This window comes from Bombina bombina, chromosome 2, assembly GCF_027579735.1.
Source record: "Bombina bombina isolate aBomBom1 chromosome 2, aBomBom1.pri, whole genome shotgun sequence".
Classification (NCBI taxonomy): domain Eukaryota; kingdom Metazoa; phylum Chordata; class Amphibia; order Anura; family Bombinatoridae; genus Bombina; species Bombina bombina.
The window spans coordinates 473,806,471-473,819,526 of NC_069500.1; the positions used below are offsets into that span (position 1 = coordinate 473,806,471).

General features: G+C 37.9%; 1 protein-coding gene across 1 annotated transcript in view; it reads right to left on the reverse strand.

Moving 5' to 3' along the window:
• MYO1H (myosin IH) overlaps positions 1 to 13,056 on the reverse strand; it is a 372,029-nt gene that overhangs the window by 126,890 nt on the left and 232,083 nt on the right. Inside the window, 5 exon segments of the mRNA XM_053702119.1 lie at positions 446 to 514; positions 3,159 to 3,235; positions 10,983 to 11,096; positions 11,779 to 11,896; positions 12,597 to 12,702. Coding sequence (XP_053558094.1) covers positions 446 to 514; positions 3,159 to 3,235; positions 10,983 to 11,096; positions 11,779 to 11,896; positions 12,597 to 12,702 — 484 coding nt within the window.

The window sequence follows — 13,056 nt, forward strand, 5'->3', positions numbered from 1 at the left end:
TATTCTCTTGGTGTGCATTATTGAAAAACATACCTAGGTAGGCTCAGGAGCACCAGTGCATTACAGGGAGCAAGCTGCTGATTGGTGGCTGCACGTATATACCTCTTGTAACTGGCTCACCTGATGTGTTCAGCTAGCTCCCAGTGGTGCATTGTTGCTCCTTCAACAAAGGATAATGTCAGTGAATTGAAAAGTTTTTAAAATCGTACGATCTAACTGAAACATGAAAGCAATATTTTTGTGTTCCATGTCCCTTTAATAATTATTTAGAACAGCTGCATAGTCTAAATTGCTCTTTACCGCTCTGGAAAATCTATGAATCTTATTAGTGAATGTTTCTTCTAATACTGTCTATGCCATTGATTTCAAAATTATTTTACAATTGTTGGCTGTGCTCAAATTAATTTTGTTAGTTGCAGTGAGTAATTATGTGAAAAAAACATACCTGCCTTCTTTTTCTTCTGAAATGATCTTCGTCCTAAACACCCTTTATATTTGGCTTGAATTTTTGAAACTAGAAGTTACAAATGGCAACACATATTAGCAGCGCAAGCTGATATCAAAACCGTAGTTCCAACAGAGTATATATAAACAGAAAATATATAAATAATAGAATATTAATAGGATAGCTCGTAAAATGGTTCACGTTCAAATAACAAAACATATATATATATATATATATATATATATATATATATACAGGGAGTGCAGAATTATTAGGCAAATGAGTATTTTGACCACATCATCCTCTTATGCATGTTGTCTTACTCCAAGCTGTATAGGCTCGAAAGCCTACTACCAATTAAGCATATTAGGTGATGTGCATCTCTGTAATGAGAAGGGGTGTGGTCTAATGACATCAACACCCTATATCAGGTGTGCATAATTATTAGGCAACTTCCTTTCCTTTGGCAAAATGGGTCAAAAGAAGGACTTGACAGGCTCAGAAAAGTCAAAAATAGTGAGATATCTTGCAGAGGGATGCAGCACTCTTAAAATTGCAAAGCTTCTGAAGCGTGATCATCGAACAATCAAGCGTTTCATTCAAAATAGTCAACAGGGTCGCAAGAAGCGTGTGGAAAAACCAAGGCGCAAAATAACTGCCCATGAACTGAGAAAAGTCAAGCGTGCAGCTGCCAAGATGCCACTTGCCACCAGTTTGGCCATATTTCAGAGCTGCAACATCACTGGAGTGCCCAAAAGCACAAGGTGTGCAATACTCAGAGACATGGCCAAGGTAAGAAAGGCTGAAAGACGACCACCACTGAACAAGACACACAAGCTGAAACGTCAAGACTGGGCCAAGAAATATCTCAAGACTGATTTTTCTAAGGTTTTATGGACTGATGAAATGAGAGTGAGTCTTGATGGGCCAGATGGATGGGCCCGTGGCTGGATTGGTAAAGGGCAGAGAGCTCCAGTCCGACTCAGACGCCAGCAAGGTAGAGGTGGAGTACTGGTTTGGGCTGGTATCATCAAAGATGAGCTTGTAGGGCCTTTTCGGGTTGAGGATGGAGTCAAGCTCAACTCCCAGTCCTACTGCCAGTTTCTGGAAGACACCTTCTTCAAGCAGTGGTACAGGAAGAAGTCTGCATCCTTCAAGAAAAACATGATTTTCATGCAGGACAATGCTCCATCACACGCGTCCAAGTACTCCACAGCGTGGCTGGCAAGAAAGGGTATAAAAGAAGAAAATCTAATGACATGGCCTCCTTGTTCACCTGATCTGAACCCCATTGAGAACCTGTGGTCCATCATCAAATGTGAGATTTACAAGGAGGGAAAACAGTACACCTCTCTGAACAGTGTCTAGGAGGCTGTGGTTGCTGCTGCACGCAATGTTGATGGTGAACAGATCAAAACACTGACAGAATCCATGGATGGCAGGCTTTTGAGTGTCCTTGCAAAGAAAGGTGGCTATATTGGTCACTGATTTGTTTTTGTTTTGTTTTTGAATGTCAGAAATGTATATTTGTGAATGTTGAGATGTTATATTGGTTTCACTGGTAAAAATAAATAATTGAAATGGGTATATATTTGTTTTTTGTTAAGTTGCCTAATAATTATGCACAGTAATAGTCACCTGCACACACAGATATCCCCCTAAAATAGCTAAAACTAAAAACAAACTAAAAACTACTTCCAAAAATATTCAGCTTTGATATTAATGAGTTTTTTGGGTTCATTGAGAACATGGTTGTTGTTCAATAATAAAATTAATCCTCAAAAATACAACTTGCCTAATAATTCTGCACTCCCTGTATATATATATAAAGTTTCCCATGACTATTACAGTGTACTTGTAGCTTGCAGGACTGGAGTGCTAGGAAGAAACCCTTTTAATGGATTAAATAAAGTTTAGGAGGGAAACCTTAAAAAGGAATATAAAAAAAAGCATGGGGAAGGAAGATTCAAATGCAATAATGAACACATAGGTAAAGCATTACAGCTACAGAGCAGAACATGACCAGTGAACCAATCAGGAGCAGCAGTCACATGGCAGCTCCCCAATCAGTGCTTTATTTATGTTTTTAACCCCTTTGCGGGTGTTAAACAGTTATCTAGGGTCAGTATAGCAAACACTACATGCTCTAACAAATCAAAGGTACCTTCTAATGCAAAACTGATATGCTTTAATTGTCAGAACTGTTTAATGGAACGTTCTGCAGATAAAAGGAATAGCTTTCTAGATTTTTTAGCAAACGGGATATTGCAGTTATATGTTTCAAGAAAGACTGCAGTAGGCATGAGTCAGACAGAGCATGCAACTTTAAACGACTTTTCAAGTTACTTCTATTATCAAATTTGCTTTGTTCTTTTAGTGTCCTTTGTTGAAAGGTAACCCCAGGAGCAGCAATACAATACTGGGACCTAACTAAACACATCTGGTGAGCCAATGAGAAGAGTCATATACAGTGTGTGCAACCACCAATCAGCAGCTATCTCTCAGTAGTGCATTACCGCTCCTGAGCCTACCTAGGTATTCTTTTTAACAACGGATACCAAGAGAACAAAGCAAATGAATAATTGCATGCTCTATCTGAATCATAAAACTTTAATTTTGACTTTACTCTCCCTCTAATTAGACTGCAGCCGTATTGTAACAAACAGATTGCATCTACAGTGTAATATGTAACAAAAATAAAAAATATTATTACCTAATTGATTTTTTCTCACTTCAAAGGCATCCACAGTTGCAAATAAAGTGCGAGGATAGCGAATGAACAGCTTTGTTCTGAAAAAGAGAAAATATATCATCTTCTTTAATAACTAGTATGCAAAAACAAGAGGGCATGTTTGCTTGTGTGATATGGGAGATTTCTATATTTAACTCATCAAGATCACTTCCCAGTAGTTAGGATAAATAAACAAATGTAGTAAGAGAAATTATGGAAAGGTGCTAAATTATTATAGCCATTACAAGTAGTTTCTTATGGGATTTTGTTTCCTTTTCTTAACTTTTATCTATAGAAGCATTTGCTCCAAGCTCAGATCATTAGACCATGGCCTCTAGTTATCAAGCCGTCAACCTCAAATACGCTGGAATTCTGCAGCGTATTTGTGGCGAGGCTGATTTGCCTTAGTTATCAAGCCCTAGACACCGGCAAAAGTAGAATTTAGTGACGTAAGCTTCGATCCGCCCGGACTCAGTCCGACACAGATCTATTCTTACGTCACTCCAGATGTTCTGCACACAAGTTCGGCACTATCTGACTACTTTTGCTAGTTATCAAAAAACTAGCAGGTACGCTCAGCACTTTTCCGGCCCAGCGTACCTGGTTTTCAAACCGCCGCCCTGGAGGCGGCGGATCCCATAGGAATTAATGGGAGTCTGACCATAGCGAAAGTTCATGTTCGCTGCTGCCCGACATCCCATTGATTCCTATGGGAGCTGTCTACACCTAACACCCTAACATGTACCCCGAGTCTAAACACCCCTAATCTGTCCCCCCCCTACACCGCCGCACTAAATAAATGTATTACCCCCTAAACCGCCGCTCCTGGAGCCCACCGCCACTCTAAAAAACTTATTAACCCCTAAACCGCCGCTCCTAGACCCCGCCGCAACTATAATAAAGTTATTAACCCCTAAACCGCTGCTCCCGGACACCGCCGCCACCTACATTATACCTAGTAACCCCTATCCTGCCCCCCCTATACCGCCGCCACCTATAATTAAGTTATTAACCCCTATCCTGCGGATCCCGGACCCCGCCGAACCTAAATAAATAGTTTAACCCCTAAATAGCCGCTCCCGGACCCCGCCGCAACCTATATTAAACTTATTAACCCCTAATCTGCCCCCCCTACACCGTCGCCACCTATAATAAAATTATTAACCCCTAAACCTAAGTCTAACCCTAACCCTAACACCCCCCTAACTTAAATATTAATTAAATAAATCTAAATAATATTTCTCTTATTAACTAAATTAATCCTATTTAAAACGAAATACTTACCTGTAAAATAAACCCTAATATAGCTACAATATAAATAATAATTATATTGTTGCTATCTTAGGATTTATTTTTATTTTACAGGCAACTTTCAATTTATTTTAACTAGGTACAATAGCTATTAAATAGTTATTAACTATTTAATAGCTACCTAATTAAAATAAAGAGAAATTTACCTGTAAAATAAAAACTAACCTAAGTTTCAATTACACCTAAGACTACACTATCATTAAATAAATTATTCCTATTTAAAACTAAATACTTACCTGTAAAATAAACCCTAAGCTAGCTACAATGTAATTAATAATTACATTGTAGCTATTTTAGGATTTATATTTATTTTACAGGTAACTTTGTATTTATTTTAGCTAGTTAGAATAGTTATTAAATAGTTATTAACTATTTAATTACTACCTAGCTAAAAGAAATACAAAATTACCTGTAAAATAAATCCTAACCTAAGTTACAATTAAACCTAACACTACACTATCATTAAATTAATTAAATAACTTACCTACAAATAACTACAATTAAATACAATTAAATAAACTAACTAAAGTACAAAAAATAAAAAAAGCTAAGTTACAAAAAATAAAAAAAATAATTTACAAACATTTAAAAAATATTACAACAATTTTAAGCTACTTACACCTAATCTAAGCCCCCTAATAAAATAACAAATCCCCCCAAAATTAAAAAAATGCCCTACCCTATTCTACATTAAAAAGTTACCAGCTCTATTACCTTACCAGCCCTTAAAAGGGCCTTTTGCGGGGCATGCCCCAAAGAAAACAGCTCTTTTGCCTGTAAAATAAAAATACAATCCCCCCCCAACATTAAAACCCACCACCCACATACCCCTACTCTAACCCAAACCCCCCTTAAATAAACCTAACACTACCCCCCTGAAGATCATCCTACCTTTAGCCGTCTTCAGCCAGCCGACCACCGATGGAACCGAAGAGGAGATCCGGAGCGGCAGAAGTCATCATCCAAGGGGCGCTGAAGACGTTTTCCATCCGACTGAAGTCATCATCCAAGGGGCGCTGAAGAAGTCTTCCATCCGATTGAAGTCTTCATCCAGGCGGCGTCTTCAATCTTCATCCATCCATCCGGAGCGGAGCGGAGCCATCTTCAGACGAGCCGACGAGGAGCCATCCTCTTCTTCCCGAAGACTAACGACGAATCAAAGTTCCTTTAAGGGACGTCATCCAAGATGGCGTCCCTTCAATTCTGATGGGCTGATAGGATTCTATCAGCCAATCGGAATTAAGGTAGGAAAAATCTGATTGGCTGATTGAATCAGCCAATCAGATTGAAGTTCAATCCGATTGGCTGATCCAATCAGCCAATCAGATTGAGCTCGCATTCTATTGGCTGATCGGAACAGCCAATAGAATGCGAGCTCAATCTGATTGGCTGATTGGATCAGCCAATCGGATTGAACTTCAATCTGATTGGCTGATTCAATCAGCCAATCAGATTTTTCCTACCTTAATTCCGATTGGCTGATAGAATCCTATCAGCCAATCGGAATTGAAGGGACGCCATCTTGGATGACGTCCCTTAAAGGAACCTTCATTCGTCGTTAGTCGTCGGGAAGAAGAGGATGGCTCCGCGTCGGCTCGTCTGAAGATGGCTCCGCTCCGGATGGATGAAGATTGAAGACGCCGCTTGGATGATGACTTCAATCGCATGGAAGACTTCTTCAGCGCCCCTTGGATGATGACTTCTGCTGCTCCGGATCTCTTCTTCGGTTCCATCGGTGGGTCGGCTGGCTGAAGACGGCTAAAGGTAGGATGATCTTCAGGGGGGTAGTGTTAGGTTTATTTAAGGGGGGTTTGGGTTAGAGTAGGGGTATGTGGGTGGTGGGTTTTAATGTTGGGGGGGTTGTATTTTTATTTTACAGGCAAAAGAGCTGTTTTCTTTGGGGCATGCCCCGCAAAAGGCCCTTTTAAGGGCTGGTAAGGTAATAGAGCTGGTAACTTTTTAATGTAGAATAGGGTAGGGCATTTTTTTATTTTGGGGGGCTTTGTTATTTTATTAGGGGGCTTAGATTAGGTGTAAGTAGCTTAAAATTGTTGTAATATTTTTTAAATGTTTGTAACTTATTTTTTTATTTTTTGTAACTTAGATTTTTTTATTTTTTGTACTTTAGTTAGTTTATTTAATTTTATTTAATTGTAGTTATTTGTAGGTAATTTATTTAATTAATTTAATGATAGTGTAGTGTTAGGTTTAATTGTAACTTAGGTTAGGATTTATTTTACAGGTAATTTTGTATTTCTTTTAGCTAGGTAGTTATTAAATAGTTAATAACTATTTAATAACTATTCTAACTAGCTAAAATAAATACAAAGCTACCTGTAAAATAAATATAAATCCTAAAATAGGGGGGCAGGATAGGGGTTACTAGGTATAATGTAGGTGGCGGCGGTGTCCGGGAGTGGCGGTTTGGGGTTAATACATTTATAAGAGTTGCGGCGGGGTCTAGGAGCAGCGGTTTAGGGGTTAATAACTGTATTTAGTTGCGGGGGGCTCCGGGGGCGCTGGTATATGGGGTAGAACAGTACAGTATAGTGTGGGTGCTTAGTGACAGCTTGTCAATAAAGCTGTCAAAAAGCCGAAGAGCAGCGAGATTGGATGAGTGATAACTATCACAGTCCGCTGCTCATTGCCCCGTACTTGGTGCGCGGCTTTTTGACAGCCTTTTTGATAACTTTGGCGAACGTATTCAGGTCCGCGGCGGCGATGGTAGGCGAGCTTAGGCGGGCGTATTGGGCCGGCGAAGGCAGGTAAAGTAGACGCGTTGATAACTAGAGGCCCATGTATCTTGTTTTGCATTACTGAATCGAACTTACTTAGGGGTCGATCACAATCTATCAACTAATCTTTTTCAGCAGGTTTTCGGCACTTTTATAAATCAAGCTGATCACAATCACTGTTTTTTTATTGTTTCTCAGGCACAAAAACTAATTATTGGCTCAAAGCAAAAGGCCCTATAAATAACATGGCACAGCCCTGTTCAAGGTGATCACAATCCAATTTCTTGATACTTTTAAACAGATTTTCAGCACCATTTTCACTTATTGAATTTGACAGCTAAGGCACTTATTGACTTGCCTAACTGGCCTTTTTGTCATATCTGCAAGTATTTCAGATGTTTTGAAATGAAACGGTTATTTTGCGCTTGGGCAACACACTCAAAACAGCCAACAATGCCATTTTGGATGTACATATAAAAATATGGTCTAGATTCATTAAGCCTCTCTTCATTTCTCTTTTATAGTTCATTGTTAGTGGACGGTCCTGAAATGTACATATTAGATGTATTTAATAGCCATATACATGATATGTCAAACAGCAATCAGTGTGATTAGGCAGTGAGCCCATGACGCAGATGTTACAAAGGGTCTGCACTTGCAAGCTAAGTATACTTTTTAGCACACTAATTCTATATTTTCAAATTTTTTTTAAAAGCAAAGGCTAGTCCTTATGTTACATTGTTCTGGTAAGAGTAATTGAAATATCACAAGGTTGGTAAAAAAATAAATAAACGTCAAAGTAGATTTTTTTTAAAAGAATTATTAATTAAAACAAATTCTTAGTCCCTTATTCAGCAAAGACAACCCCTATTCTGTACAATGAGAATGTGAACGTTAGGTGAGATTGTAGCGGCTAAATTCTTTAAATATAGCAAAGCTCCTTTATGATTTACAGTGTGTTAATTGTGAAAATTCTATTATTAAATTCATTAAATGAGGCCACTTTCTTCTACAAGCAAATCATTTCTGCTAGTAAAGTAATGAAGCTAAACAAGAAACAATGCACAGATATTGTAAGATGGTAAAAAACAACAATCTGATACAAATGGACTGAGAACTGATACTCTCCTGAGTTTTAAGACCGCTGCCTTGTTTCAGTCTCTCCCCAGGGACTGTGATAGATACAAGTTTCAATGTTACATGGCGCTGATCTTGGTGATAAATGAGGATATGTAGATATGTAAGGATCTTCTAAATTTCTGATGGCAAGAAGAGACAGACTTGTTGTGTATATAAACGCCAATTAATAAGAGTGCAATATACTCACTCCAATAGATGTATAATGTCTGCTCATCTGTGAGTGTCCCTACGATTTTATCGATTATGACTTGGCAAATTAGGAACAAGTTGAAGCTCCAATATAAATCAGTTTTTGACCTGATGAACTGGGAACAAGGAGAGGCTCCAATGAAATACACATACATATTACTTGAAAAAACAAGTAGTAACTTACTCCATTAGATCCCAAGATCCGGCAATGTCACAGCAAAAAGCAAGATGGTACTCCAATGTAGTTTGAATTGTTTTAACTTGTTTTTATTGTGCTCTTGAAAAAGACGTTTGTACACGTTGAAACGCGTTGAGCTATTAAACTTTTTTATCTACATTGGAGTACCATCTTGCTTTTTGCTGTGACATTGCCAGATCTTGATATCTAATGGAGTAAGTTACTACTTGTTTTTTCAAGTAATATTTATGTGTATTTCATTGGAGCCTCTTCATGTTCTCAGTTCATCAGGTCAAAAACTGATGTATATTGGAGCTTCAACTTGTTCCTAATTTGCCAAGTCATAATCGATATAATCGTGGGGACACTCATAGATGAGCAGACATCATACATCTTATGGAGTGAGTATATTGCACTCTTATTAATTGGCGTTTATATACACAAGTCTGTCTCTTCTTGCTATCAGAAATTTAGAAGATCCTTACCAGTAATGAAGCTAGCCTTATTACTGGCGTAGCTCCACATCTCACATCCATTATGAAATCCTGTGCCAACACTTGATCATTCCCCCTCCCAAGCTGTAGTTACTGCGCAATGCCTATTACTACCACAAGGTCATGATGAGCAAACCCAGTGTTGCAGCTGGCAGTGAGTTAGTTTTATAGTACTAGGGTCTGAATGGTGGCTATTTGCAAATACAATACTGTCTTCTATTGCAGATATAGGTATACCTCGCTTTACAGTGCTTCACTTTACAGCGCTTCACTAATACAGCGCCAATATGTAATATAGTACTGTACTCATCATGAGATTGCGAGAAAGGTGACTGGCACCATTTTGTTATGCTCAGTTTTTGTTATGCAGTGCACTCTATGGGGCTATTTATCAACCCCCGAATGGCCCCTAATACATCTGTTTCCGTGCGAGCCTTCAGGCTCGCCAGAAACAGGAGTTAACTCGTCCGCCACCTCTGAGGCAGCGAACAGCAATCAGCACGATTGCATACGATCGGGTTGATTGACACCCCCTGCTAGCGGCCGATTGGCGGCATTGCACAAGCAGTTAATCAGAAATGCTTGTGCAATGTTAAATGCCAACAGCGTATGCGAATCATGTCCACCTGGGGTATGATAAATCTACCTCTGTGTCTCAGTGTTGTAGTCTGGCAAATTTTACTACAGTAATTGTCACTATTTTACAGGTACTGTACAGTTTTTATTGAATACTAATTGAATACTGTGCTAGTGTTAAGCTAAACTTAGTGCTATTGCACACCTATTATAATTAGTTCAAACATGTTTTTAAGTTTTTAACACACTAGCAAGTGAAAAGAAAGCTAAAACTGCCTTTTTTCACTTTAAGGCTGTTTTTCCTTTACAGAGGGGCTCCGGTCCCTAACCCGCTGTATGAGTGAGGTATACCTGTAATTGTATTTCTCTCTGAGCCAGAGAAGAGAGCACTAGTGGCTACCCGTATAATCAAAATAGCTGAAGCCGGCTATTCCTCCCAACAAAACAATATATTTTATGAAGGTATATGGACTATGAGCTCAGGAGCATGTTAGAGTTGCATCCTTTCTTAGCAGAGGTGAAAATATACTTGCATATTATTTCTTATGTTTCTTTAAAGGGACATGAAACCCATTTTTTTCCCTTCATGATTCAGACAGAGCAAGTATTTTTAAACAACTTTCCAATTTACTTAATTCTCATTAGTTGAAAAGAAAACCTAGGTAGGTAAGCTCAGAAGCAACAATGCATTACTGGGAACTAGCTGCTTATTGGTGGCTACACACAAATGCATATTTTCATTGGTTCACCAGATAAGTTCAGTTAGCTCCCAATAGATCATAGCTGCTCCTTCAACAGAGGATACCAAGATAATGAAGCACATTTGATAAATGAAGTAAATTGAATTGTTTAAAATTGCATGCTCTGTCTGAATCATAAAATTAAAGCTTAACAGGTGGTTTACTTGCTAATAGTGCCAATTGAACAAAATACCTTACTTTATTGAAATGAAGTACTGTAGTCTTCTGGACTACCAAGTCACTTTTTAATACTGAAGTGTACAATATCTGTTAGTGATGTTGACAGGATGTCTATGGTTATAGTACAGTAAACCAAAATAATATAAGTAGATGCTTCAGTATAGCTTTCATTTTTCTCATTGAACATATTTTATCTGTCTCTGAAATTTTGTCAGTTGGATTCAAGTGAGGACTCTGAACCATGTTTTCCTGTTCTGTGTTACCTTCCCAGTTTATATTCATTGGGTTGGTAACCAATGTGCTTCACCAATATCTGGACACCTTCCCGGGCAGAGCCATTCCACTTAGGCCAGGTTTGTGGACACAATGATTTATACCTGAAACATAAAATATATATTATGGTTTATTTATTAATATTTAGGATACCAATGTATATTACCTACCTTTTTAAAAATAGATTATGTGAAGCTGAATGTCAGTGTCTCTAAAAGAAGTTAGAATGATATAGCATTAAATTACATATGATACATTTAGTTTTATTATGATGGTATAAGGCAGTGTTTCTCAACTAAAGTCTTCAAGTACTTCTAACAGACCAGATTTTCATTATATCTGAGATAGAGCACAGGTAAAATAATCAGCTGATCAGTAACCATGGTTACTAACCTCTCACACATCAGCTGATTAGTTCACCTGTGCTCTAGTTAAGATATAATAAGACAATCTGGTATAAGTAATACTTTTTAGAGAATTGATCATTAAAACGTTCTACGGAAAGAATTTGAGCCTTAAAGATTTCTTCAAAAATGTTCTTCAAGAATGATATTTTAAAGCCCTGTTCTTCAAATATCAAAGCTTTTTGTTGTTGTTGAGATCAGCAGGTTCCAGCTACTGAATTAATTCATAGTTCAGAGGCTGAAGCACATTATTTAGATGCTTTAGATTTAGATTTCTTCACTTTTTACCATCTATCTCTGTTTGCATGGCACAACCTTTTCTAGTCCCTTACGGACAAAGGAAGATACACTACACCATTACTGCCATTGCATACAACATTACCTCTGCAAGAATATCTCATATTTCCTGCGATAGGCAAATCCTGCTCTTCTGACTCTTAAATGCTCCATCAAACCAAGGTACTTGACTTGGTGACGCACTAAAACATCCTCAAACTTCCCTGCGGACAGTGCAAATAAGAAGAAGCTTTAGGTTTTTAAATACAGAAAGAAATAATCCTCAAGATAGAAGGATTGTTCAGGAAATCTAAAAAAGTAATTAATTAAATGAATGTTGGTTAATTAATCAAACCATATTTGAATACAATAAATTAACTATTTCTCAGATAGGCTTATGTGTATTATACAAATAGAAGCTGTGGGTTAATATATAATAACATCAGGAATCATTATTGTTGTATAATTAAAAAAAAGAAGTGGAATCTTTAATTAATATATTGTTTATGTTATGAAAAATTTATAACAACTCAATGTATCTGGTAACTTCTCATTTAAGATGATATAGGGGCCCATTTATCAAGCTCCGGATAGAGCTTGCGGGCTCGCCAGAAACAGCAGTTATGAAGCAGCGGTCTAAAGACCGCTGCTCCATAACCTGTCCGCCTGCTCAGAGCCGAAAATCAATCCAATAGAGTACGATTGGGTTGATTGACGCCCCCCTTCTGGCGGCCACGAATCTGCAGGGGGCGTCGTTGCACCAGCAGCTCACAAGAGCTGCTGGGCAATGCTGAATATGGAGAGCGTATTGCTCTCCGCATTCAGCGAGGTCTGGCCGACCTGATCCGCATTGTCGGATCAGGTCCTCCAGACCTTTGATAAATATCCCCATAGAGTTTGTTTATTATCAGATAATATTCTCACCAGGCTGTTTGTCCTTATTGGGTTTTATACACCTGATATATGTAGGTTCCTTTGACATCAGGATCTCTATCAAGCTAGATAAACTGTTCTTAAACTGAGTTGTCACCTTGAAACAAGAAGGAAAAGGTCTATTAGCATTCACATGTTAATTAAATGGTATGTCACCTATAGCTAGCTGGATTCCTGTGATACTAGAAATCTTACACATTTTTTTAAATATGTTTTTTTAATATGGACAAAGAAACCAATTTTTATTACAGTTTTTTTCGGTTACATTTATTTATACTTTATATCTTGTTTTTCTAGCTCTACATTTTGTTTTTCTTTTCAAATATATGTACTAAGCAAAAAGCAATAATAGCACAGAATATTTGGCAAATAAACAGGGCAACATATGCAAGCTGAAGAAATAACAAAGACAAACCATAAAAAATACACTGTTAAGCTAACAATGGGCTAT